Source organism: Bos indicus x Bos taurus, chromosome 7 (genome assembly GCF_003369695.1).
Source record: "Bos indicus x Bos taurus breed Angus x Brahman F1 hybrid chromosome 7, Bos_hybrid_MaternalHap_v2.0, whole genome shotgun sequence".
Taxonomy (NCBI): Eukaryota; Metazoa; Chordata; class Mammalia; order Artiodactyla; family Bovidae; genus Bos; species Bos indicus x Bos taurus.
Genome location: NC_040082.1, coordinates 67,111,634 through 67,137,934, shown reverse-complemented (window position 1 = coordinate 67,137,934; position 26,301 = coordinate 67,111,634). Strand labels below are relative to the sequence as shown.

General features: G+C 62.8%; 2 protein-coding genes across 13 annotated transcripts; one reads left to right on the top strand and one right to left on the bottom strand.

Annotated features, from left to right (window-relative positions):
- The first annotated feature begins 745 nt into the window (after window positions 1-745).
- On the top strand, window positions 746-17,719 carry STK11 (serine/threonine kinase 11). Of its 7 annotated transcripts, none has more exons than XM_027546622.1 (10): window positions 746-1,790; window positions 8,802-8,885; window positions 9,466-9,555; window positions 10,036-10,168; window positions 10,252-10,388; window positions 11,076-11,203; window positions 13,290-13,347; window positions 13,530-13,723; window positions 15,687-15,900; window positions 16,683-17,719. In XM_027546622.1, exons 1-10 carry the CDS (start codon window positions 1,501-1,503, stop codon window positions 16,903-16,905), a joined length of 1,551 nt encoding a protein of 516 aa, XP_027402423.1. In that variant the 5' UTR covers window positions 746-1,500; the 3' UTR covers window positions 16,906-17,719. The 7 variants fall into 7 exon arrangements, with proteins under 7 accessions (XP_027402423.1, XP_027402426.1, XP_027402424.1 ...); XM_027546625.1 differs by having other exon boundaries at window positions 15,682-15,900; XM_027546623.1 differs by having other exon boundaries at window positions 16,613-16,699.
- On the bottom strand, window positions 17,553-26,301 carry CBARP (CACN subunit beta associated regulatory protein). Of its 6 annotated transcripts, none has more exons than XM_027546618.1 (10): window positions 26,238-26,301; window positions 24,359-24,464; window positions 24,132-24,271; window positions 23,850-23,911; window positions 23,358-23,502; window positions 23,028-23,199; window positions 22,660-22,797; window positions 22,009-22,219; window positions 20,670-20,853; window positions 17,553-19,581 (listed from the first exon to the last, which is right to left on the bottom strand). In XM_027546618.1, the coding sequence occupies exons 2-10, from the start codon at window positions 24,455-24,457 to the stop codon at window positions 18,519-18,521; spliced, it is 2,214 nt and encodes a 737-aa protein (XP_027402419.1). In that variant the 5' UTR covers window positions 24,458-24,464; window positions 26,238-26,301; the 3' UTR covers window positions 17,553-18,518. The 6 variants fall into 6 exon arrangements, with proteins under 6 accessions (XP_027402419.1, XP_027402420.1, XP_027402418.1 ...); XM_027546619.1 differs by lacking the exon at window positions 26,238-26,301 and adding an exon at window positions 24,581-25,063 and having other exon boundaries at window positions 22,660-22,756; window positions 23,028-23,123; XM_027546617.1 differs by lacking the exons at window positions 24,132-24,271; window positions 26,238-26,301 and adding exons at window positions 23,665-23,738; window positions 24,581-25,062.

Below are 26,301 nucleotides of genomic sequence, written 5' to 3'. Positions count from 1 at the left end.
CTGTGAGCCGTATCCGGGACAGCCAGGGCTGTGCTCAGACACCCTCCCTCCCACGTCTCCCGGTTCCGAGGCGACCCTCGGCCTTCGCGAACTCCAACCCCAGCCTTCAACCCCTCCCAGGTCAACGCCACGGCCTCACCTCCCCGCACTTGCTTCCCGCCCCCTCCACTTGACGGGCGTGTCCGCGGACCAATGAGCGAGCAGTAACCACCCCTGGGGCGGGGCCGAACGAGAACCAATCCCCGCTCCGGGGCCCGCCTGGGTCCAGATGGCCCAATGGGCGGTGGCGGCAGGGTTCGCTGAGGGGACGGGGCTGGTAGGCTCGGCCAACGGGCGTGCACGTCGGCGCCGCGAGGGGCGGGCCCGCGGCGGGCGTGCGGCGGAGAGGCGGTGCAGGGCGGGGGAGGAGGTAAACAAGATGGCGGCGGCGTGTCGGGCGCGGAAGGGGGAGGAGGCCCGGGGCGCCCGCGACTGAGGCGGGGCGCGGCGGTAGCGGCGGCGGGCGCCGGCCGGCAGAGCGGCCGCTTTGCATGGGCTGGGCCCCCGCGCCGCCCCGCCTGCTCCACGCGCGCGGCGGCCGCGGCGCGATACGCGCCGCCCGGGCCCCGGCAACTCCGGGAACCCCGGTCCGGGGCCTGCGGCCTGCGCCGCCTCGGCTGCCCGGAGCCCCGCGCGCCCCGCTGTCCGCGACCGACGGCGTTCGGGCGGAGAGCGAGCGCGGGCTGCCGTTTGGGGCGAGGCGCCCGCCGGGCCCGCGCGGTCGCTGGGTGTCCCGGGCCGGTGTGCGGGCGCCCGGGCGACGGCTGGTTTGGACGAGCCTTGCTCCTTGCAGCCGGCGGGCCCCGGGCAGCCCCGGCGCTGGCGGGAGCTGGCCGAGCTGGACGAGCTGGACGAAGGTGCCCCGCGCGCTCCGGATACGCACCTGCCGGCGTCCCGGGCGCCCCAGACGGCGGGAAACGCCCCCGAGCTGCGCGCCCTGCTCCCGGCAAAGCTCACCTGTCCAGCTCTGGAAGCCCCAGAGCTGGCCTGCGCGGGACCCCGGGCGCGCGCCATGGCCCGCTGGTAATGGACGGCGCGGAGAAGACTCGGCCCGGCCGCGTCCGTGTTCGTTCGAGGGTCTAAAGTCCCTGGAGGATGACCTAGCACTTCCCGGCCCCACCGGCCTCCCGAGGGCCCCCGTGGACGCGCCTGCCCGCCCCGAAGGTCCGAGGTCGGGCGGCCCCCAAACTTGGGACGCTGCGCACGCCCGGCTGCCCGGGCTCTGGACCAGCCGCGCCTTTTGAACTTACGTTCAGTACAATCGTTTCTTTTCCAAGAGGGTTTTCCTTTGTTATTTTTTTTCTTTTTCTCTTATTTTTTCGATTTTGTTGACTTTTAATTTTGGAGAAGGGAATTTTGAGGCGGGGCGGGGAGGGAGAAACAAAAGGAAGAACCGCTCCCCGCGAAGTTCACAAAGGGGATAAGGGACCGCCGGCCGGAGTCGGAGGCCTGGAGTTCAGGATGGAGGTGGCGGACCCGCAGCAACTGGGCATGTTTACAGAGGGCGAGCTGATGTCGGTGGGGATGGACACATTCATCCACCGGATCGACTCCACCGAGGTCATCTACCAGCCCCGCCGCAAGCGGGCCAAGCTCATCGGAAAGTACCTGATGGGGGACCTGCTGGGGGAGGGGTCGTACGGCAAGGTGAAGGAGGTGCTGGACTCGGAGACACTGTGCAGAAGAGCCGTCAAAATCCTCAAGAAGAAGAAGTTGCGGAGGATCCCTAACGGGGAGGCCAACGTGAAGAAGTAAGTCCGGGCTTCCTGGGTGGGGACGCGCGCCGCTGGGCGGCCCCCTTCTTCCCCCTTCCCTCCCTTCCTCTTCCCTTCTCTTCTCGGTTATTTTCTTCCGTCCTCCGTTTCCTTAAGCACCCGAGTCGACCAGCCAGGGAGAGTCGTGGGCAACTCTTTGGGGAACTTTAGTGAAGTCAGGATCGCTCGTTGCGTCCTGCTCTCAGCCGCGGCGGGGCCCTCCTCGGAAGGGGGCGCCCCTCTCCCTCTGTGCCCTCTTAGCTGTCCGGAGGGCTCAGGTACCCGGCGGAGGCGGCCAGCGTTGGTTTGGCTTCGGAAAACCAAAAGCAGTTGGGTTCGGAAAGGGCTCTGCCTGCCGCCAGCAGGTTTCGTCCCAGCGTGAGGCTGTTTCTAGGGCCGGGACACGCCATTTGTTTACCTTGTTGGAGGGGGACGCTGCGGTTGCCAAAAATAATTGTTTGCACCGGTTTATCAGTCTGCAGAGGGGAACTTGGCCTTTTCTCACTCGCCTGGGATGTGCCACAGGACACATCCACGACTTGCAGGCTTGGTGGCTCCTGAGAAGTGGGGGTCGGCTTGTGTCCAGGCGAACTTTTTACACAGATTTTTTTCAGGCGCTTGTCTGGCCATAGGCATCCCCAAGGCGGTGGGAGCCCTGCCTCCGTCCTTTATGCTAGTTCTGGAAGGGGACACCCTCTCCTTATCTCTGCTGCCTGGGGATCCCACCCTACCCCAGCCCAAGGCTTTATCTAACCGGGCAGGCGGCAGGACTGGCTGGTGACCTTGGCAGGTCCTGGGAGTGCTGCTCCCTGATCACTCTCACCCCTCCCCCCAGCCCCGCTGCTCTCCGGGCAGTTTGACAGTGAGCGCCCAGCTGCTTTTGTCTGCTGTGGGACACCTGGAGAGCAGGGCAGTGGGGCCAGACCGGTTGCAGACCGTGCCCCAGCCATGGACCCCCAGCAACGGCAGGACCAGGCGTCCCAGAGCCAGCCCAGCCAGTTCTCTGTGCACATCTGCCACCTGCATGGTGAGGGTTAGGCAGGGGCCACCAGTGTCCTGGGTGAGACAGGCCAGGTGACAGTGGGTGCCAGTGCCCTCCTGCAGGCTAAGTTAGGCCACACTTCTGATCCAATCCCCACTCCCTGTTTCTCTGAGTCACCTTTTCTTCTTAATCCAGAAGTGTGTGGGGAAGAGGTGACCCTCGGGCTACCAGTTGGCCACCGCTGTGGTTTGAGGGCCAGTGGGCTTCTGGATGCTGCTGGCAGAAAGGGAACCCCCCCACACACACATTCTCTCCAGGGCTGGTCCTTGTCCTCCTGGCTCCTCTTAGGCCTCATTCCTTGGTCTGTCCCAGGAGTGGGGTGCTGGACTCTTCCAGCCTGGACAAGCCCTCCTGGATGGAGTTGGCGCAGGTCGCCCTAGTGTCTGGTGCCTTATGCTCTGCTGCATCCCAAGCTGGGAGGGGCCAGGCTCATTTCCAGCACCAATTGATGTTTGGTTAGGGCCACCCCAGCCACTGCTGGCCATCCCGGGGGCTTCAGAGAAAGTGGGGCACCCGGAACATCTGCAGATGCCCCACCCTGAGATGAGGGAGAGGTGTCAGGTGGGTGAGTGCCCAGTTCTTCCAAAGGGTGACGCACACCTGAGGTAGCCCCTCCCCATCTGCAAATGTATGTGCCCAAGGTCAAGTTACAGGGCGATCACCACCCAGAGATTCCCTCCTGCTTGGCCATCCGACGGAAGATCACGGCTCCCAGTTCTGGTTTCCTGAGCCATCAGCTGTGGTCTCTGGAACTGTGAAGACAGTGTCCATTGGAGGAAGCCTTGGGGAGACTGAGCCTGGGGAGGCAGGGTGGTTGGCATCCACAGCGGCCTGGGGGTTGCTGTGAGGTGCCACAGCTGCAGGGTCGGGCCCTTTTGTCCGTCTCAGCCCCAGAGGCACAGGTCTTCCCCTCTCGGAGCTCAGCTCTGGCCCCGTGCCAGCTGGCCACCTGTGGGCTGGTGCTGGGAGGGCCTGCTGGGTATGTGCCTTCAGGTTAGAACCCCCGTGCCTCCTTCCTGAATGTCATGAGGGCGAGCCCTGCTCTGAGTGCCCTGTTCCCTTGTCCTGAATCCTGACGATATGTGCTGGACTGTTCTGTGCGGGCATTCAAGCAGGGCCCCAAGATCCAGGCTTCTGGGTCAGCCTTGCTGGCAGGCAGCTACAAAGAAGAAAAAAGGCTCCTTTGTCTTGGAGAGACTTAATAAACTCAACTCCAGACTCTTCTCATGGAGTGAAGTGTCCAGAACTTTCCAGACAAGCCTCAGGAGTCCCGCAGCTCCAGTTGGGATGGACGCATTCCTTACGAAATGCAGTGTGTGACAGAGGAAGTCTCCCCTCCTGTGACTCCTCCCAGGAGGGCTGCTGTGGTTTGTGCTTGTCCCTCTTTGTTCTTTTTTTTTATGTGTGTAAGTCTCTCAGTCATGTCTGACTCTGCAACCTTATGGACTGTAGCCTGCCAGGCTCCTCTGTTCGTGGGTTTTCTACTGGAGGGTATTGCCATGCCCTTCTCCAGGATCTTCCCGACCCAGGGATGGAACCTGGACCCCCTGCATTGGGAGCTTGGACTCTTAGCCACTGGACTGCCAGGGAAGTCATGCTAACTTGTTCTTGTTGTAAAATAGGAACATTCAGAAAAGCATCAAGAAGTGAAAAAGAAAGCAGTTGTCATTTTAACACTGACACCTTTGAACTTCTCTTTACCAATCCAAGGACTTTGAATGAAAAGGGTCATTTTCCATATAAGTTGTATCTGCTTGTTTTTCCGGTCAGCCACAGAGGCCATGCTGGTGCCTCCCTGGCTGGGAGCAGCCCTGGGGCTTCATGCCTGTACAGATGGTGGGTACACACCCCTCTCCCCTGACCCCTGGGAGGGCAGATGGGCCCAGCTCACAGGATTCTCACCTGTCACAAGGTCCTATTCTTTGTGAGCTTTTCCATCAGCTGTTGAGAAGCAGGGACAGTCTCCATGCTCCCGCCCCACGTTCCCTCTGTGAGAGGGCAGCTCAGGGCCTGTGCCTGCTGTGTGCCTGATGCATGTGCTCGGTGAGCTGTGCAGAGCCGGGACTGGCAACTTGGGGCCCTGCCAGCCTCCTTCTTTATCAGTGTTCCTGGTGCTCCTGCCTTGCGTCCTGGCCCCAGTGCCCAGTGCCAGTCTCCAGGCCAGCAGTGGTGACTGGTGGGCTCTTGGACCCGAGAGTGAGTACTTGGGATTGTAGCTTAGCCTGGACTTTCCTGGCCCTCGTTCCCATCCCAAGTGGCCTCTGCCAGGTCCTGGCATCTGCTGGTACCCCCACTATCCAGGTATTGGTAAAGCTTCCTCCCTGAGGCCACCTGTCATCACTAGGGCACAGCTGCTCCTTGAGGCACCCAGGATCTCATTGCACGTCCTGACTTAGGGGTGACTATATGCAATGGAGCCCAGGGGCCATAGGGACAGCCCAGGCTAGAGCATGGGGGACGCTGGCCCCTCACCCAGAAGCCTGTTGGAAGTCACAGCCCAGTCGCCCATCATCATGTGTCTACTACACAGCTGGAGGTGGCATGTTCTCTGAACAGCTTTAGTGAGACACGTTTTACATGATTTGAAACTCAGCTGTGAGCAGGTAACTCAGGGTCAGGTACTTTCCTGGAGAGTGCGACCACAACCTATCTCTAGTTCTGGAACAGCCCATGTCCGAAAAGGAAGCCCCATCCCTGTCATCAGTTACCCCTGCTCCCCCTCGCAGCCCCTGACAACCAGGAACCCACTCTCTGTGGATCGGCATGTTCTGGACGTTTCCCATCAGTGTAATCACACGCTATGTGTTCTGTGTCTGCTCCTCTCGTGTTCTCAGGTGCATCCACATGATAGCGAGTGGCAGAGCTTCTGATGCTGCCCGTGTGTGTGGGGGGATGTGTATCTGACCCCATCAGTGGATGTGTGGGTCATCCCCTCCTGATGCCCGTGGGTGTGTTGTGTGGACGTGTGTATCCATCCTTAGCAGTAGACGTGTGGGTTATCTACTCCTGTTGCCCCTGTGTGTGGACATGTGTATCCATCCCCATCAGTGGATGCATGGGTCATCCCCTGTTGATGCCCATTAGGAATTGTGGTGCTTGGCAGTTGTGCGAGCACGTGTTGTGTTGAACTTCACTTTTCTTGAGTTTCTCCTCATTTTCGTCTCTTGCCCCTCGCCACATGATTGAAAGCATCAGCAGAAGGACCAAGGGGTGAGGGGGTCTTGCTCAGTGTCCCTCGGCCAGAGCAGCCATCACCCCTTCCTTGCTCTCTGTGGACCCGTCAGCATCTAGAGGGAACGAGGTGGCCGGTCCCGGGGCCCTGAGGTGGGTTGCCATGGGGGCAGCTGCACTCTTCTGTGAACTCCAGTGCTTTAGGACCCGGCTCTTTCATTGCCCTCCCCTTGTGGGCGGTCAGCGAGCCCACCCCAGCTCCACTCTGCTCCCAGCACCACAGGCAGGTCCCTGCGATGCCCGCCCTGAGCAACTGCGGCTGGACCGGAAGGCTTGCTTCCTCTCATTTCACTTCCTGCATCCTGGCTGAGCGCCCGGCTTTCCTCTTTCTTTAAATAATGTTTTTCTTTTTCTCTGGCCAGTGGTGCTATTCCTAGGTGACGAGAACATCTCGGCCCCTGCAGTGCATGTTTCAGGGATCCTCCTGCATCCCCTCACCCACTCGGAGTGTGTGTCTGTGCTGTCTCCGCTGCAGTCCTGGCCTTGTGGGTGTGCAATTCTCTTCTCATAGAGTTTGACACCGTGACCCCTTCCCTGGTGGTGGTGCCCCTTCCTTGGTGTTGACATCGGGCTCACTCACTTCTCAGGAGGCTGATGGGGATGGTCACCTGAGCTGTCCCTATGCCTCAGGAGTTTGGTCTGCACTGGGCCCTGTGTCCCATCCCCGCCCCAGCCTGCGGGCTCTCTATTGAGTTTGCCGCCATGTGCCGCTTTCCCCTCTGGGCTGCAAATCCCGTCCCCGTGGTGGGTGCCCTTGCTGGCCAGTTACCTTAGCAGACATCAAACACTGAGGGAGCTGCCCCAGGACCCCTCCCTGGGGCCCTCTCTCCTGGCACCTCTGCAAGGAGCTGCTTTGTACTCCGACCAGGCAGCACGCGGCAGAGACCCCAGAGGCCTCGTCACTACTGTCAGGACAAAGGCTTCCATTTGGGCGGCCTGGGGTGTCCACCTCTCCGTCGGATAGAAGGGGTGGAGAACTTAAAGGCAGGGGAGGGGCCCTGAGTCACCACAGTTGAGCTCTGGCCCTGGGGAGCCGGCAGCAGGCTGGGAGTCAGAGCTATGAGATGATGGGGGAAGGAAGCCTGGGAGCACAGGGCCACTGCCAAGGAGTGCTGGTGGGCCTGGAGCGTCTGAGGGGACCCCCAGGACAGGGTGCCCACGGACCCAGTGCCTGGCCCACAGCAGCCTGGGAAGGCCTGTTGCAGGAGTGAGTGGGACCTGCTGGTCCACAGTGGGCCCAAGCTGGGCAGGCTGAGGGAGGCCCTGCCAGAGGCAGGCTGGGGAGTCTGCTCCCACCTACCAGGACTCACCATACTGCCTTGTCCCCAGGGACACCCAGAGATACTGGGAGACATCGTGGTGGTTGTGTCACGATGTAGGGGGACTCCTCACATCAGAGTCTGCTCCCCACGTACCCACAGAGCCCGCACAGCCAGGGTCAGTACCCAGGTGGAGCTGCCGTGTGTGTGGTCCCTGCTCACCCTGGTGGCCAGATGATGTGAACCCGGGGCTAAGCCTCTGAGTCACCTCCCCCTGCTTCAGTTCAGAGGAGAATTTAGATGTGCATCCTCTTGGCCTAGAGGGGACCCTGGGCAGGGACGGAGCAGCCAGTGGGCTTGCAAGAAGCCACTGTGAAGCTGTGTTTCCTCCTGCAAGTGGAGGGCCTCCTGCGCACTGGCTCTAGGAAGTGGGGGCTCTGAGTGCCGGGCCATGATCGCGTGGAAGGAGGACCTCCACTATGAGGGCCCAGGATCGTGCACTGGTCTGTGAGGGTGGGGTGTGGGTTTTCTGGAATAGGCGACCTTTTCATGAAATGTGGACAGTGGGAGGGGTGGGAGCTGAGTCTCAAGAGGGCAGGCCCTCACCTGCCGTGATGTTCTTATGTATCACGCATGGGCTTCCTGGTGAGGACTTTACAAAACCTTTATTGAGGTATTACTCACATATCATGCAGTTTCGTGGCACTTGGTATCTTTTTAGTAATGGTCATCTCTGTGTAGGTCCAGGACATTCCATCACCCCAAAAAGAAGCCCTGTCTCCTCTGTCACTCTATCCCCTCCCCAGCCCCTGACAACCAGGAACCCACTCTCTGTGTCTGTGGATCAGCCTGTTCTGGACGTTTCCCATCAGTGGGATCACACCCTGCGTGTCCTGTGTCTGCTTCTCTCACTGAGCATCGTGTTCTCAGGGCCCGTCTATGTGGTAGCAAGTATTAGGGCTTCTCTCCTTTTCAGGGCTGAGGGATGCTCCTGGGTGTGGAGGGACACTGTGTCCACCCTTGGGCTTCCATGCCATGGATGGTGCTGCCATGAGCACATGTGCACATGTCGCATGTTCTCAGTCCTCCAAGGCACATACCCTGAGTGAAGGTGCTGGGTCAGTTGGTGACTGTTCGACGTTCTTCGAAGCCGCCTCACAGACCTCCGACTTTTCCCCCTTTACTACCACCGGCTCCTGCAGAGAATCCTCAGGAGCTGCACTGGCAACGGGGTGGGGGTGGGGGTGGAGAGGGCTGTCTCTGGAGTCCCAGCTCCCACACCCCTTGTGCTGCCCCTGTGCGCCCTTGCTGTGGTCTCCATGCATCTTCAGTCCAAGTGTTGGACGTTCCTGGTCTTGTTGCTATGTTGAAGCCCTGCTGGGCTCTGGCAGACCTGGCACCCTCCATGCGGTGCCCTCCACATGTTGGGTGTGCCCGGGCTGCCGGGACTCGACTGACCACCCGTCCTCTCTCCAGGGAGATCCAGCTGCTGAGGAGGCTGCGGCACAGGAACGTCATCCAGCTAGTGGATGTGCTGTACAACGAGGAGAAGCAGAAGATATATCCTGCAGGGGGTGGGGAGCTGGGCATGTCCCCACGGGTGGGTGGGCATATTGGCAGTCTGCTTGGCCTTCCCCTCTCCTCTTGAGCTGCGACTCCCAGAGGCCAGGTCTAGGGGCCTGGGGTCCTGCTGAGGGGTCTATCTCTGACCTTTTAGATGCAGAATTACTGGGCTTTTCACAAAGAGGTGTGGCTGGGGGGCCTCGACCTGACCCTGGCTCCCACCCTTTCTCACTCCCTCCCCACCCCCCCACTATTCCAGCCTTCTCTTCCCCAGGGCCCCTGGGCCTCTATCCCTCACTCCCCTTGGGGGCGAGGCTTAAGCTCCTCCTTGGGATGGAACAACCAGGGGCCTTCATGCTGGGCTGTGTGGCCTGAGCCCAGAGGCGGCACAGAGCTCCACAGGAAGGCGCTGGAGGATCTGTGGAGAGGTGGGGATCCACTGCAATGCCCATGATCCCTCCCAAGTGCTCCTACTCACTCCTCTGGTGCAGCCCCACCCCCAGCATTTGTCTGTGTCCCAGGGCCTGTCCTGTCCAGAGCGGGGTGCTTGCTGCGTATTTTCCTTAGCACGGCCCACGTACATGGTGATGGAGTACTGCGTGTGTGGCATGCAGGAGATGCTGGACAGTGTGCCAGAGAAGCGCTTCCCTGTGTGCCAGGCCCATGGGTGAGTGAACTCGAGCCCCGCCACTGCCCCCGCCCCTGCAGGTCACTCAGGGCCAGGGCCTTAAGGGACCTGGTCCTGTGTTCAGAGAGGTTATTCTGAGCACGAGTGAGATGGAAGTTCAAGTGTGTTTTAAAACTCAGGGCTTTGGCGCCCAGTTTGCGACTGTGTACCCTGGCTGCTGTGCATGCCCTGTGACAGCCCACTGGCTCCTCTCTGCACACACACTGCCCTGCATGCCCGTTGCCTGAGGCTGTGAGGCCTCCTGGTGCTGGGGGAGCCCCTGACTGGGCCTCACTGCCCCAAGGCCAACTTCTCCTGGAGAGTCAGCCCCCAGTTGCTTGGAGGACCAGCTGGCCTGTGGTAGGAGGGGACGGGGGGCAGGGGCGGTGAGCAGGATGGCTCTTTCCAGGCCAGAGACTAGGGTGACAGCACAGCCCAGGTGGCTGGCCCTGGGTGGTGGTCACAGAGCTGTGCCCGCAGGTATTTCTGCCAGCTGGTGGACGGCCTGGAATACCTGCACAGCCAGGGCATCGTGCACAAGGATATCAAGCCTGGCAACTTGCTGCTCACCACTGGTGGCACGCTCAAGATCTCTGACCTGGGTGTGGCTGAGGTGCGTAGGGGGGCCCGGGGCGGACGGGGCACGGGGTCCAGTCCCTGGGGCCATTTCCTAAGGGCTACCTGGCGCTGCCACAGGCACTGCACCCGTTTGCTGAGGATGACACGTGCCGGACCAGCCAGGGCTCTCCAGCATTCCAGCCACCTGAGATTGCCAATGGCCTGGACACCTTCTCTGGCTTCAAGGTGGACATCTGGTCAGCTGGAGTCACGCTGTAAGTGCCCTGGGCCTGGTGCCTTTAGCCCAGGGTCCCTCTAACTCACCCAACCCAGCCCCAGGCACTCGGTTCAGACTCCAGGCCTTCACGACCTGCCCCTCCTGGCAGGTCCCCTATGTCTGGGGAGGCCACGGTCAGGAGGCCTGTGGGGAGGGGCACATGCACTGGGACCAGTTGTCCTCTTGCCCACCTCGGCCTTGTGCTGGTGTTCCCCTGCGCGAGTCACCCATCACTGTTCGGGCGAGGCTTTCTGTCCTGACTCCTGGGCCTGAGTTCTTAAAGATACCACAAGTCGCCAGTGATGCTTGGCTCCGACCCAGACTGCCTTGCATCTATCCCTCTATAAGCCCGGCAGCAGCGAGGGGGCCTGTGTTCTCCCGCCCAAGGCGAGTTGGTGCTGCAGCCCCGTGAGGCAGCCAATGGTCTGGGCAAAGAGGCATCCGTTTTATTCCACTGAGAGCTCACTGACAGATGTCCCCTGACCCATCCTGTTAGAGCGCGCAGTCCAGTGGCTTTCCGTGTCTTCACAGTGAGCCAGCAGCACTGTGTGTTCCAGACCATCGTCCTCACGTCCGATCCCTGCAGGGGGTGGGGTGTGTGTGTGTGTAGTGGGGGTGGGGGAGTGTGGCAGAGGCTCCAGGGCCACAGGGCAGGCTCTGACTGGTCTGTCCTCCTGGGTCACAGCTACAACATCACAACAGGCCTGTACCCATTCGAGGGCGACAACATCTACAAGCTGTTTGAGAACATCGGGAAGGGGGACTACACCATACCGGGGGACTGTGGGCCCCCACTCTCAGACCTGCTCAGAGGTGAGGCCTTCAGGGTGAATGCTAGGCTGCAGGTGTGGGGGCTCCCGAAGGTCTTCCATAGACCACTGGCTTCTTGAGAGCTGAGCCATCTCTGTGCTGCAGCCGCCTGCACCACCGCGCCCCCCCCCCCCCCCCCCCTGCCATGGGAGGTGGGCACAGCCTAGCCAGGCTTGGAGAGCAGCCCGAGTGGAGCATGGGAGGGGTCGCTGGCTCCTTTGGGCTCTGCCACCTGCCCTGGGTCTTGGTTCCACCCTGTCCTGATTACCCATCCCTAGGGGAAGTAACAGTGAGTGGGGGGGTCTCCTGCAGGACCTCTTTCTGCTGCAGTTCCCAGGATGCTCAGCAGGTGGCACTGCCCCCCCCTCCAGGAGCCTGACCCAAGGTGGCCCCCATAAAGCCACACCAGCATCCTGGGGTTTGGCTGAAGTTAGTGTTTTATGTTTTTGTACACCACACGTGGCTTATGGGATCCTACTCCCTGACCAGGGATTGCACCCAGGTCCACAGCAGTGAAAGCACAGAGTCTTCACTCCTGGACTGGCAGGGAGCTCCCTGGTGAAGCTAGTTTTGATGATACAGCACATCCAGGATATTGCCTGTGTGACTGGTACCGTCCTAGGTCCTCTGCCGGCAATCCCGGGGCCTTGTGTAACTGACCTGACGTTCGGCTTGTGCCGGACACCTAATCCGTGCTTTAGCCTGTATGTGGCCTACAGATGAACAAGCAGCTTCACAGTCCTGCGTGGCTCCAGAGCCTCCTGATGACGGAGTCACGCCAGTTCTCTGGTTGTTAGTGAAGGTGAAGTGAAGCTGAGCAGCTGCAGTTCAAGTGCTCTGCAGTGGTGCAACCCAGTCCCGCCCTCCGCATCAGGGTCACCCTGGCAGCCAGGCACTGGGCTCCCGCCCTCCCAGGGTGTTGTTGGAATGTGGGAGGTGGCAGCCCCACAGACTCAGACCTGGCCCTCCCTGCCCAAGTGTTCCTTGAAGGCTCACAGCCCAACCCCCCACCACACACCCCCAGCCTCCCCCAGCTCTAGCAAGGACTGATGTTTTAGACCTTCCTTCATCGAGGACTGATGGGTTGGAATTCTCTCAGTTTTAAGCTTTCTTTGCTCCAGTGACACAGATGATGACCTGTTATTGCCTTCACACTCATAAAACACTTGAAACAGTCCCAAGTTAGGGGGACTTCCCTGCTGGTCCTGTGGTTACAACTGCAAGTTCCCAATGCAGGGGGCCCTGGCTCGATGTCTGGTCAGTGAACTAGATCTCATGCCTCACCTAAGACCCAGTGCAACGAAATAAATAAGAAGCAGCCCCAAGTCTGGCTGATGAGATGGCGGAGGGTCTTGGTTGTCCCTGTCCCCCAGGTCCAGGCAGTGTCCTGTCCTCTCTGCCTGGGCCTGCCTAGAGGTCTTGCCTAGCTGGGTGGCAAGCCTCCTGCCCACAGGTCTCTGGAACACCACCCCAGCCCTGCCTTTGCTCTCCCACAACAGGGCTGTGACCATGATCTTTCCTCTTCTGCACCACTCAGGCTCAGCTCTGAGTGCCAGCATCCCAGAGTTACACTTTTCTGAGAACAGAGCTACCTGCGGGGGGCGGTGGTTGGGGGGTGGCGGGCAGACAGGGACTGTGGGCTCTGCACCCCTGTAGCCCTGCCACCTCAGGGCAGCCCAGCAAGACCTATGGGCTGCCTTGCCCATTCTGCATGTCCGGGTTCCAGGCAAAGGCCTTCACACAGGTTCTAGAGTGTGTCCCCCTGGAGGCCCCTGGTTCTCCTGCTGCCGCCTTGGGGATTTGGGGTTCCGGCAGGAATTGCCAGTCACAGGCTTTGCTGGCCAGAGCCGGGTGGGCACTGCAGGGTCGACCCCTGTGCTTTGTCTTCCTGGGACGTGTGGACAGGTTCAGGATCCCTGGGGTGGGCTCTTGTCCTGTGTTCCAGCCTGCTCCGGTCTCCTTCCTGACCTCGCTTTGCAGCGGGGGCGGGGCTCCGCTCACATGCGCCACGCCCTCCGCCCCCACCCCTCCCAGGCAGGGGCGGGGCCTCTGCCCGCGCTGACCCCGCCCCCGGCTGGTCTCCTGGCAGGGATGCTGGAGTATGAGCCGGCCAAGCGGTTCTCCATACAGCAGATCCGGCAGCACAGGTGAGTCCCTGGCCCGGCTGGGTGCTGGAGGGGGAGGGTCGGGTGCAGGGGTCTTGCCGGCTCAGTCTTTCCTGTTGGCCCCACCCTTCTCCATCTCTGCACGCCACGTAGTTCTCTGTGGGAATTGAGGGTGGTCCCGTGTGGGGAGCCATCCTGGACACCCTGATGCCCTGCTCCCACAGCTGGTTCCGGAAGAAGCACCCACCAGCTGAGCAGCCGGTGCCCATCCCGCCCAGCGCGGACTGCAAGGACCGGTGGCGGGGCATGACAGTGATGCCCTACCTGGAGGACCTGCACGGCTGTGCTGACGACGTGGACGACGAGCTCTTCGACATTGAGGACGACGTCATCTACACTCAGGACTTCACAGTGCCGGGTGAGCCCCGATCGAGGGGAGGGCCGGGGGCTCTGCCCAAGGGTCCAGTGGCCCTCTTGGCGCCAGTGCCCTGCTGATGCCTGGCCTTCTTCCCCAGGTGGCGAGGAGGCGTCTGAGGCAGGGCTTAGAGAGAGAGGCCCACGGGAGAGCCCGTGCTCAGAACTTTCTGGAGAGGAAGCTGAGGCCAGGGCCTTGGAGGAGCTCCAGGCAGAGCCCAGGCCCTAGTGTAGCACCGCCCTGCCCGCACCCTGTGCACTGCGGGCTCTCGCTGACCCTGCCCAGGGTGTGAGGGAGGCTGGGCCACTGCCCCGCCACCGCGTCCGCGGTTCTGTGCTGCCCCAGGGCTGGTTCCACTGGCTCCGCATAAAGGTCTGCCTGCATCGCACGTGAGGTCCTGCTTGCCTCCTTCTGGCTCGTCGGCCAGGACTTAGGTGTTGTCTGTAGAAAGAGCCTGTGTGCAGGGTGGCCTGTGGGCACGGACCCAAACTCCCAGGACATGTCAGGCCTCTGGTGCACATGGTGGCTGGCTGTAGCCATTTCCCACTGGGGTCTTGGGGTCAGGTCAGAGACCCTGTGCTGGGAAACTCGGCCACAGCCCAGTCCAAAGTCAGGCCTCCTGGACCTCTGTTCCTGGCAGGATAGGATCAAGGTGTTCTTTTGGGAGGCACTGGGGCTCTGGGACAGGTGTCTGGCTGGCTGAGTGTGGACCCTGCTGGGCCCCCCCAAGGCCCGCTGGGCACTGACTACACGCTGTCCCTTAAGGCCTATGCCAGAGGCCTGGGCTACTTTTCCTTGGTGTGGAATGTTTGTTCAAGAGCAGTTGTCTGGGCCCAAGCTAGACCCCTAGTCCAGAAATGTCCGTACTCCAGATGGGGGACAAGCCTGCACCGGGATCAGGCAGCTGCCCCTTGCCGAACTGCCCTAGGCCAACGGCAGGCTGTGTTGGGGCTGCTCCAGTCCCGTCTTATGATCTGCTCAGTCCTATCTCATGATCTGCTCACCAGGGTCTCCCTGGTTTGTCCCTCGTCCTGCCACCCACCCTGAGGGGTTTTGCTTGGGCCAGTGCCCTTGGTGCCTTGAGGGCAAGTGGAGCAGATTCCTTACCTGCCGGCCAACCCCCAGCTCTGGTTGCTGTGCTGGAGGCTGAACCCTGGTGGTCTGAGCAGCATTGTGGTACTCGGCGCCCTGGCACTCCCGTCCCCTATTAGAGCAGGCTCCTGACACCCGCCCACCCTGCCATGCTCTTGAGTTCTGACCTGAGTTGCTGCCTGTACACATGCCTAGGTGGCTTCCAGTAAGGTCCAGAGGCCGAGTCAGGCCCCACATGCCGCTGGTGGAAACTCACTCCTGTGTGAGGACCAGACGGGCTCGAGGCAGCTGTGGTGGTTTCCTGGTATCCACGGGAGGAGGGTGTGCTGTGGTCAGCATGGGCTCCTGCACCCCTCCCTCCCCCACCGCTCAGCAGGCACGAAGCAGGGCCCCAGGAACCAGTGAGGGCTGGCAGGCCGTGCAGGAAGGCATGGGGTATGGGAGGCGCCCGAACCTGCCTCTGTGTTCTTTTGTGCCTGGCATGGAGAACCAGGGTGGGCTGTTTCGAGAGAGACATCAAGTCTGGACGCCTGGCTTGAGTACAGCCACTTGTGTTCCACAGGGCCCAGTGGGCTCTGGCCTTCACCCAGGTGAGAGAGCTAAGGCTCGGGCCCCAGGCCTCTGGTCCTCCACCACATTCCCACTCACCTGAGTGCGGAGCCCCTCTCACAGCTGAACGGGCAGGTGAGCGTGGGCTGGGCCTGACTCTGGTCGGTTGGTTCGAAGGCCCGCCCTCCCGCTCCCTGGATGAGGCCCTGTGGCAGGTCAGATGGGACAGGTGGTGGGGGCCCTGGGTTCAGGCAGGAATGATGCAGAGTGTGTGTGCTTTGGGATCCCCAGTCAGCACACTCTGGCCCTCTCCTCTTAAGGTCAGGTTCTGGAGGAGGAGGCTGGGCGGAGCGCACAGAACCGGGTCCTTCCCAAGGCTGTGTGCGTGAATGGCACCGACACCACCCAGCTGAATACCAGGTCGAGGGCAGAGCGCCGGGCCAGCGCCGCCTCCAACCCTGCCCGCAAGGCCTGCTCGGCCAGCAGCAAGATCCGCCGGCTGTCGGCCTGCAAACAGCAATGAGGGTGGCTGCCCGCAGGTAGGATGGGACCGGGACCAGAGGGGTCAGGGGGGTGGGGCACATTGTGGACACTACTGTCTGGTTTGTGTCACTGTTCCTGGGGTCTGGGTTGCAGTTGAAGGAAGTCACTTTCTGCAGAACACTGGCTACTTGGTGTGGGGCGGGGGCTTGGAGGGGTGTGTGTGCAGGAGGAGGGCCCCTCAAGCTGACAGGCTGTTTTGCAGACCCGAGGGGCTTGCCTCCTGTCCAGCCCAGGGCTGCTCCTGGCATTGGAGGAGTTTGGGGGGTGGGGTAGTGCAGGGGGCTGTGCTCTGACTGAGGCTGTCATTTCTCCCTGTTCCCTCCTCCCAGCCCTGACCACCCAGTCCACAAAGGGCGTTTTGGGTGGGCCTCACAGGTGCTTGCACACTCATTGCCACTCAGGATATGAGCAGTGGGGTGGAGGCCTGAGGGTCCAGCCCCTGTCCATCCATGCCCCCTCTCCCTGGGAGCTGCCCCTGAAATGGCCCCCACAGAACTTACCTGCCAGAATCAGAACCGGTCAGGTAGGGTAGAAGCTCTTTGCAGGGAGGCCTGGATCTGTGGCACAAGGGCCCTGCTTAATCCCACCAGGCGACCAGAGATTCCTGGGGTGGGCCCTTGAGGCAGCGCAGCTCTCCCTGGCCAGTGGAGGTGTCTGACAGCACTGTGTGACTAGGTCTCCATTTCCCCACCCTCTGGAGGGATCCAGGGAGAGCATGCTGCCTGTGACACAGGACCTTGCTTGGCCCAGAAGTGACCCACCTGTGTCCTGGTCTTAGTCCGTCCCCAGGAGCCTGGCCTGGTCCTGCTCAGTCTTCCCATCGACAGCTGGCCTGCTGCTCACTGCCCAGGAAGGCTGCCACAGCGCCCTCTGTGCTGACTGCTCCTCTGGAAGCCAGAGGGTCCTGGAGGGCTGTGGCTGGGGGACAGCAGGGACTGGAGTCTGGCCCTCCCTCGGTAGCCGGTGGACACAACCTCCTGCTGACTGCAATCCTGTGCTGAGCCCCTTCCCCCAGCTAGGGGAGGAGGGAGAGGGCCCGGCGTGGCCCCATGCCAGCCTTCGCCATGCACTTTACGTTGAGACTACTGGTTCTCGTCCACCCCAACTCCTCTTTTTACTCTGCCACTGGTTAGCACCTCCCACACCTGGTGATGTGTTCATATCAACCACAGCCGCAGCGGGATGGGCATGATGTGCAGGCCTGCTGACCCAGATGCATGCCCATGCCCAAGGGAACCAGGCGGCCTCCTTGTGTTTGTTGTTTGGTTGGTTCCTTTTTATTTTTATTTTTTAAACAAAAAATAAAACAGGTGGATTTGAGCTGTGGTTGTGAGGGATGTTTGGGAACTATGGGTGGCAGCATGCTGTCAGGGGATCTGAGCCTGAGCCTGGGTCCCTTTGTGGGTCCCACAGTGGAGGGGCTGGCCGGGCTACCTGCTGGAGACCTGGGCCTCCTAAGCATATTTGCTTCTAGCCATGCTGGATCTCTCTGCTCTCAGCGGGAGCCCGGCCTCCCCAAATTTCCACAGGCCCTTCTGCTCAGCCGGGCCCACAGCTTCACAGCATCGTGGCTAGGGAGTGCCTCATCCCCTTATCCCCAAGATGTCTGCGCTCTCGGGTCCCAGAAACAACCCAGAGCAAGCAAGAGTATGCAGTAAATATTTATAATCAACCAGAAAACAGAACACAAATTCCATCACTGGATGGTACACAGACTGCAGGAAGCTTCGAAAGGAGGGGCGGGGCAGGGCGACTCGGCCGCCGGCGAGGGCTGCCCCATCTTTTGGCAATAAATAAAGCTTGGGAAACTTGAAACCTTGACCATTTGGGTTTTATGTCTCAAACACTGGTGAGTCCTGGCGGCTCTTTGGACGGAGCGGTTACGGGGCGTGCGGCCCGCTCAACATGCGGAGGGCGGGTGTGGGGTGCAGACACGGGGAAGGAGCGAGGTGGAAGGCGTGTGCAGGGCTGGGGGCGGCGGCAGCGGTTATTGCTCGGGGGTGTGTGGGGGGGGTGCGGACTGCCGCGAGCACTCGCCGCGGTGAGGTAAACGGCTTCGAAGGGTTGGTGGCTGCGGCCTCGAGCTAACCTCCTAGCCAGGGACGGCTCAATCAAGAGATTGAGCTTTGACGCCCTGCGGTCCCTGCGCTTGTGTCTTGGCGCAAATCGTGGCGCGTGCGCTTCGAGCGAATCTCGAGGCTTCATTGGTCTCTGGAAGAGGCGCTGTGCGCATGCGTATTGCGCGGTAGGCCCGTATCACACCGTCTGGATGCAAGCCCTGCGCATGCGCTTTCCGTATCTATGTGCCAGAGACGCAGCGCCGCGCACTTGGCAACCCCCGTCAACACCCCGAGGCCACAGTCTGGGGCCAAGGGAAGTTGAGTGTGGCCCTCGGGACCCCAGGGTTAGAATCCCCCACACTCCCTCTAGTCGACTCTACCAAGTGCCTGGAGGGGACTGTGCGTGCGCTCGTTGGGGCGCCTGGGGAACCGCGCTGGTGCTCCAGGCCCGCGGTCCCAGCGCAGGCGCGCCGGGGCGTCGCACCCCAGGTATGTTCGGCACCGGGGCCCCGCCGGTGCCGAATAAGCTGACGAGGTGGGCACGGGGCGCAGGCTTAGACCGGGCTGTGGTCAGGGGACGTGGGCGCGGCCGTGGCCAACGCAGGGGCCACGGCGACCGGCTGGGCCAGCCGCGGTGGGAAGAGCCTGTCGTCGAGGCTGGCCGCCAGCTTGTCCAGCAGCGCACCCGGGGTCCCAGCGCACAGGCCGGACCCCGGGCATCCACCACCGGGCTCCTCCTCGATGACGGGGATGGAGGACGTGGCCGGGTCATCACCTGCTCTGCCGTCGGGCGGGCAGTCGACACTGTCTCCGCGGCGCAGGGGTGCGCGCGCGGGGCGGGGGGCACCAGATTGGGCCGTGGATGGGGTGGGGGGCGCAGCGCGTGCTCCAGGGTCGCTGTGCTGCCGGCCCCGCTGCTGCCACTGCTTGCGTGCATGAGGGTGCGGGTGCGCGCGCGCCCTATGGCGTGCTGTGGCAGACAGGGCGTCGTCGAAGTGCGGGTCGTGGCGTAGAAACTCGTGGAACAGCGCGTCTGTCTTCTCATCGATGCTGTAGTCGCGGCGCGGAGCGCGGCGAGGCCAGGCACGCGGGCTGCGGGGACGGACGGGTGTCTCTGGTGCGGGGCTCTCGAAGCTGCAGCCCACGGTGGCCTCGCGGCCTGCACTCGTAAAGGAGGAGCGCTTCTCGGGCGCGCTAGGGGGCCCATCATCCCCCACACCGCGGCCTTCGATGCTGGCATAGCCGCTGTCCATCTGCAGCAGCTTGCGTGGTCCGCCCGTCTCTCCATCCGCCGGCCGCGGCATGGGTGTGGGTGGCGGCGAGGGCGGTGGAAAGACGGGTGCGGCGCCCCCGGAGCCCGAGCCCGAGCTGTCGCCACTGCGCACCGAGTCACGGTCGTTGCCGCTGCTGCTGTGGTCTGAAGAGGCAGCCGCGTGCAGCTCGAGCGAGGCGCGCAAACTCCAGATATCGCGGTAGATGGTCGGGGCCTGCTCGAGCCCCGCGTCTCGCTCTCCATCTGAGTCTTGTAGCTGTTCAGGCCCCGCGATGATGCCACGCTCTAGGGGGGACTCAGGGCTCGCTCCACCTGCGGCGCCCACCTCCTCGGCTGCCTCTAGCCTACAAACCAGGCCGCAGTCAGGAGGCTGCATTGGCCCCCCTTCTTCCCCCCGCCCCGCGTCCCCTCCCCGCCCCCTCCTGACCACCCTGCTTCTCGGTCCAGGACGATGGGCACAGATGGGAACCCTTTAGGCTTGGCCGGGCTGTGGAAGATGATGTTTCTGAGTGCTGCCTGTCCACTTTGGCCTGGATGCTCTTGGGTTAACCCAGAGCCGTCCTGGCGCCTGCCAGTTCAACCAGGGTCTTACAGGAGAGATGGGAGGGAGGTTCAAGAGGGAGGGGATATATGTATAACACGTATATCTATGGCTGACTCATGCCGATGTATGGCAGAAACCAACACGATTTGTAAAGCGATTATCCTTCAATTAAAAATAAATAAAATGTTAAAAGAAAATGTGACCAGGGCATCTGCTGGTAGTGCAGGGGGTTGGCCCCTCGCCCTGAAAGAGTTAAGGTTCTTCTCAGGAAATGCCTTCTTACTAAGAACTTCGTGTACCAAGGGGTTGCTGGGGTTGGATTGGACCAAGTGGAGTCCACCTGAGCCCGGACACCTGGGTGACCCCTCCAGGGGCCCCCACCACAGATTGACAGGGACCCAGGAGGAAGATAACACATAGAAAGTGTTGTGATCTCCCTGACCAGGAAGCACCCAGGACTTGGAAGCCTGCCCTGCTCCTTGGGTCCAGTTGTCCATCCTGCTGACAGGGGCCCAGAGTTTCCTGGGAGTTGCCCTTAGGCTGAGGGAGAGGGTGGCACCCCCAGAAGTGGTGATAACAGTTTCTGAGTAGCAGCTGTCCAGCCCCAGGAGCACCAGCAAGCGGGAAGTACCCTGGGTCCACAGCAGAGACCTTCACGCCCTAGGCTTCAGCAGGATGCAGGGGCCCCACCCATCCCTCAACCCTTGCCCATTCTCCCCCACTTCCCTTCTGCAGCCCATGCTGGAGAGATGGCCCCAGTGAGGCAGCCTCCAGGAAGACTGTGGAGCCAGAGGGACTCGACCGCCCGTCCTCGGGGCCACCTATGGGGGATGGGATGGGGCAGGGGCCCACAGGTCCACCCCAGCACCTCTATCTACTGAAAAATACCTGCCGAGACTGGGGGGCGGGCTGGTGGGGCTGGCCAGAAAGGGGCGGGGGCTTGGGAAGACCATGGTGTCACCCGCGCTGGCAATGTACTGGATGAAGTCCACGTGGGGGGCATCCCCTTCCTCCTGCTCCATGCTCTCACTGGCTGCCCGCTGCCGCTGGAAGTGGTGTCGCTTGGGGGAGCCTGTGTAAAGGAAAACCGACCACCTGCCTAAGCCCCTCCTGGCACCAGGCCCACTGCCCACATCTGAGCCAGGCCAGCAGACACCAGCCTGGACCAGGTGAGTGTCTATCCCACCCTGTGGTGCAGCTGGAAAACGAAGGTGCTGAGGGTCGGAAGACCAGGACCAAGCCCAGCGGCCAGGGTGGGCATGCGTGGAGGTGCCAAGGCAGCAGGCAGGTGTGGCCAGAGCAAGGACTTGTCCTGGTCATCAAGTAAGACACGGCCTGGCTGAAGGGTGAAGGTAGGGCCAAGTAAGGGACAGGGGAGGGGGAGAGGTGATGCTCTCTCCTGCCAGCTCCAGATCCCACCTCACTGGTGGGCCAGGGAAACTGGTGGTAGAGCCTCAGGGGTGGGGATGGTAGTAACCCAGCAGACAGGTTCTGCGTGCTTCTTGTGTGCATTTGCCTGTAATCACCTCTGGAATTACAGGCTCCACCTAGGCTCCCAGTGGGGCAGCAGGACAAGCCCTCCCCTCCCCTTCCCGGCCAGGAGCACTCAACCAGAAATCAGCCCTCCCTCGCCCCATGGCGCCGGAGCCTGGCTCCAACAAGGTGCTGTCCCTAATCCCCTCACCCTGCCTCTCCTGGCACTGGGACCCAGGGCAGTAAGTGCCCTAGCAGCCTGGCCCTCCTGAGCTCCAGTGAGCAGCATTGGTCCCAGGAGTTGGTGCCACACCCGCCACCGCCACCCCCGACCTGCATGGCCCCTGGGTTGAGGTTTTAGAAGCCCTGTGTCCAGGGCACCATGAGGAGGGGTCTGCAGCATCAAAGGCTGACCACCTGTGGTTGTAAATAAAGTTTTACTGGCACACAGCCATACCATAGTACATGTCATCTAGCTGACTACAGCACCAGAAACACTGTACGAGGCCTCAAGGGAGAAGCTCACTGTTGTCCGCTCTAGCTGGACAAGCCCTGGCTTTACTGGCTCACTGTGTGCAGCCCCGGTCATCCTCCTGACCAGCTTGTGGGCCAGATGCCCACTAGTGAGCAGATGATGCTGGCCAGTCTGGGGTGGGGACTGGGGACCACCTCCCCACCCGCCCCCGACGGTGCAGAGCCACCTGCTGCTCCACATCCCCCTGGGCCTCACTCCCCACCAGCGGCTGCAGCTCACCTCTTGTGTCCAGACTGGATGCCCGCTGGCTGGGCTCCAGTTTCCATTTCTTGACCTTGAAATAGGGGCTGGCCCCGTCCAGGCTAGCATGGCGCCTCAGGCGGGTGAAGAACTGCAGGACGGGGCCTGCCCCAGAGCCTGGGCCCGCCTCCCCAGGCCCTGCTGCAGCCCCCTGCACACCAGGCTTGGCGCTCCTGGCCCCAGTGTCCAGCTGTGAGAGAAGAGAGATGCTCTGAGATCCGCTAACCCCTCCCTGCTGCCCGAGTGCCCGCCTGGCTTGGGCCACTTGTCACTCACTTGGAGTGCAGAGGAAGAGCAGAGAGCTGGGGCTGGGTGGGGGCCACGCTAAACCAGGGGGGGCTGGGCCTCTCCCCAACCCCCAGACCTTGCCTGAGAGGCTCTCCAGGCAAAGGCCAGCTCTGTCTTGCCCAGCCCAGAACAGGACAGGGTAGGGGGTGTCCTGTCCCACAGCCTGGGATGGTCCTGACCATGCCCTCTCCAGCTGCTGGACAATCCTGGAGGAGGTGAGCCAAATGCACGTGGGCCCCATGTATAACCTGACCCTCTTCCTCCCGGGGCGGGGACCAGGTAGAGGCCCATAGGCTGACCCATGCTGGAGAGGGGCAGAGGACGGAGCTGGGGAGGCCTCACCGAGCTGCCTTCCCCGGAGTCACTGGAGGCCGAGGGGCTGATCCCGAAGTTGGCAGGGCCCACGGCCGAGTTGTAGGGGTCACCTGGCAGGGCGGAGCTGGGGCCCACGGAGCGGCCGGTGAGGGCCTTCCCCGGGGGCTGTGGGACAGAGCCAGGGGGGAGGAGGAAGCAGTGACAGGTCAAAGAGCATGGGTGGGTGAGGGGGCGTGCTGGACCCCCACCCACTGGACCTGGCCAGGCCCCACTTCCCAGTCTGAGGTGAGGGGCACAGCTGGGGGAGGGTGTGGGTGGGCAAGGTGGTGCCTGCTGGGTGGGGGTGGGGTTGGGGTCCCACCCCTGAGCTCCGGGCCACCTGCCACCTGACTCACCTGGAATATGGCAAGGCTGGCCTTGGGGACAACCGTGGAGTGTGGTGTGGCAGTTGCACTGGCCTCACCAGAGTCACACTCGTGAATGGTGACGATCTTGAGGGGCGGCAGGTGCAGGTGGGTGAGGCGGGCATTCTTCAGGTGGTGGAAGTCCCCCTCCGTCAGGGTGTACCTGCGCCCAGCGCGCCTGCCTGTCACCTCGGGCAAGCCGGGCCCCCACACACACTCCAGTGCCCTCTCCAGCCCCGCTGTCACTGCCCACCAGGTGCTGGGGAGGGCGGGGGCGGCAAGGCGAGTTCCCAGGTTAGCCGCTGCACTGGCCCTCCTTACCGGCGGCCCTTGTCCTGCGCCTTCCGACTCTGCTCAAACAGGGCTGCTTCATTGAAGGACACCCGGCGGCCGGTGGAGCTGGTGGACAAGAAGCGCTGGGTCTCGGTGTCCTGACCCTCCGGATCCTCCCCCCTGAACTCGGGGTCTGCGAGGAGAGCCAAGAGAGGGTGGGCCACGAGTGGGCCGGCAGGCGACTAGGGAGGGGAGTGGTTGGGAAGGGAGCACAGAGGGCCCGGCTAACCACCAGGGGCGGGGCAGGGTGGGAGGGTGGACGGGCACTCGCTCATCCGCTCACACACTCACTCACGCAGCACGCGCCTGTGAGCACCTACGCGTGGGCTTAAGGAAACAGAGATGAGTCGGAATCGAGCCGCGCCCAGTCTGGTGGGGGAGACAGACAGACACAGATGGTCAGGCGGCCCAAGGGGGGCGGCTGCGGGGTGGCCAGGTGTGGGCAGACAGGCTGGGACAGGGCCTGGAAGGGAGCCTCACCTTGGGTGGGGTGGGCACCGTTGTCCAGGTAGGTGGTGGTCTTCTCTGCTTCCTCTGGGGCTCTGGGGAGTGCAGCGAGAGAGCACAGTGGGCCTGAGGACCCAGATTGGCTGCCCTCCCTGGGGCCCCAGCAGGGCTCCCAACAGGCAGCATCCCGAGCTCACTGGAGCCTGGGCACTGTCCTTTAGAAGTACGCCTGCATGCCTGCACCTGCTCTTAGGGGAGCTCTCACGCTGACCTGTCCCAGTTCCCCGAGGGGGTGGGGGAGAGGGGACTGCGCACCTGTGGAGGCGTCGGTGCGCCTCCCAGCAGCGCCTGCAGAGCAGAAGCGCACCCGACAGCACCGCGAGGGCGCCCCCGACAAAGAGCGCCATCACCACCATCAGCAGCAGATAGCTGTCCAGGATTGGGCCAGGCTCTGCCTGCGGGGCCAGCAGGTCAGGGGTCAGGGCCAGTGGGCATGACCTCTGGCAGCCCCGTCCCCCCCTTTCCCCCCATCCCTCACTCACTGTAGGGCGATCCGTGGCGTTGTCCCACGTCGTGGTCAGGGCAACCGTGGCGGTGGTGGTGGCAGCGGCGGCCGTGGCCATGGTGGCCGTGGGCTGCATGATGAGGCTAGGAGGAGGGGTGGGGGGCGGAGGCAGGGCCTGCTCAGCTCCAGCTCCCGCGTTCCCTCTCCCGTCTTCCTTCCCGGGAGCGGGAGCAGGGGCCCACACAGGGCGGTGACTCACAGAGTGGTGGTGCTGGGGGAGCCACGAGGCAGCCCCCACCGGCTCAGATCAGACCTCCATGTCCCCATCTTTGTAAAGGAGGAGGCGCGTGCGTACCAATAGCCAGCTTCCCCAGCCGGTGGGGCCAGCCCGGCAAGGTGGCGCAGGCCGGGAGCCCTGCCCAGGAGAGGGGAAACTGAGACCCGAATCAGCTCACTACCGCCAGACCCCAGGGTTCTGGGGTCCGGCCTGCCCCATCCGGGGAGAGGGAGGGGCTGCCTCGGCCCCAGGAGACGGCTTCCAAAATAGCCGGGACTCGGACCATCCGCGGGGCTGTCCAGCCAGGGGAGGGGGCGGAGAGGCCGAGCCCTGGGATCCCCAGGTCACGACTCCAGGAGGTTCAGGACTCACTCCGCCCAGCGCTAGTGGGAGTGACAAGGCCAAAGGAGGCGCATCTGTTCCCAACCCTCAAGAATCTGGTTCCCATGGTGACTGAGCTAGCAGGCCGAGATGGGGGGGGGGGGGGAGGGGGAGGCGGGTTGCCAGGGAGCATTGGGGAGGGGAGGGGGCGCGGGGGAGGGAGGCCTCCTACTGGGGCGGCTGGAGCCAGCCCGGGGCGGCAAGATGGCTGCTGCCGCCGCCGCCCGCCGGTGCCGGCCGCTGGCGTGCCCCCGCCGCACCCTTCCCTGCCGGAGCCGGCCGGCTCCACGTCTGCCTGACGCTGGGGGCACCGAGATAGGAAGGGTCTCAGATCTCAGCAGAGGGACTGCCTGGACGTTGCACCTGACCGCCCTCCCCAATGCGCCCTCCCGGTGGGAAGGACCGGCGGCTGCACTCTGGATTGTCAGGGAACGGAGTCTGGGGCAAGGATGACCAGCAGCTCTGAGTGGGCACTGCGCGCGGCCCCTGCCCACAGGAATGGGAGACTGTGCACAGGTTCCAGCGCCCCCAATCCATCGGGGTTTTCACCCAACTGGACGAAGGGAGGCGGGGACCGAGGCCCATAGCAGGGGAGGGGCCTGGCAAAAGCCAGGTGTCCTCGGCACTTCGGGTCAGAGGCTGGTCGCGGGTCCCCTGCATCCATGGGGGAGGGGGCCCCTCTATGTAGGTCGGGAAATGAGTTCAGGCTAGAGGAGGAGGTGGCAGAGGCACAGAGACGTTGACAGGAGACCAGGAAAGACAGTAGGAGGCCCAGGGGTAAGGGAGGTGGGCTTCTAGGGGGCAGTCGGGGACGTGAACCTAGGGCGAAGGTTGGCCACAGGCCACCCTTAAGACCCGCGGGGTCTCGGCTCCGGATCGGGCTCACCATTGCGCCCACCCCCGCGTCCCCAACCGGCCCCGGAGATGGGGATGGCGAGAAGTGAGATGCAGATAACCGACTTTGGGCTTGTCTCAATCTCGGGCTAAGCCAGGGGGCGGAAATGCCACGGCTCTGGCCGAATCTCTCAAGGGGAAACAGGCTGCGGTGGGCGTGGGCGAGGGTCCCTATCACGGGCGCTGAAGTTCGGGTGCAGAGCGCTAAAGATTGGCCCCCACGCCGACCACGGCTCCTCCGCTCTCAGCCTCCGGCCTCGCCGCCTCGCGGGCAAGGGCCGGAGATCTCTAGCCAGAGCTAGCCGTGCGGCCTCGCCCTGCCCCCCGCCCGACCCAGTGCAACCCCAGGCCCGCACGCGCCTACCTCAGCGCCGGGGTGCGCGGCCCATGGGCGGCGGGCAGGCGGCTGCGCGGCGCTCCCGGCTGGC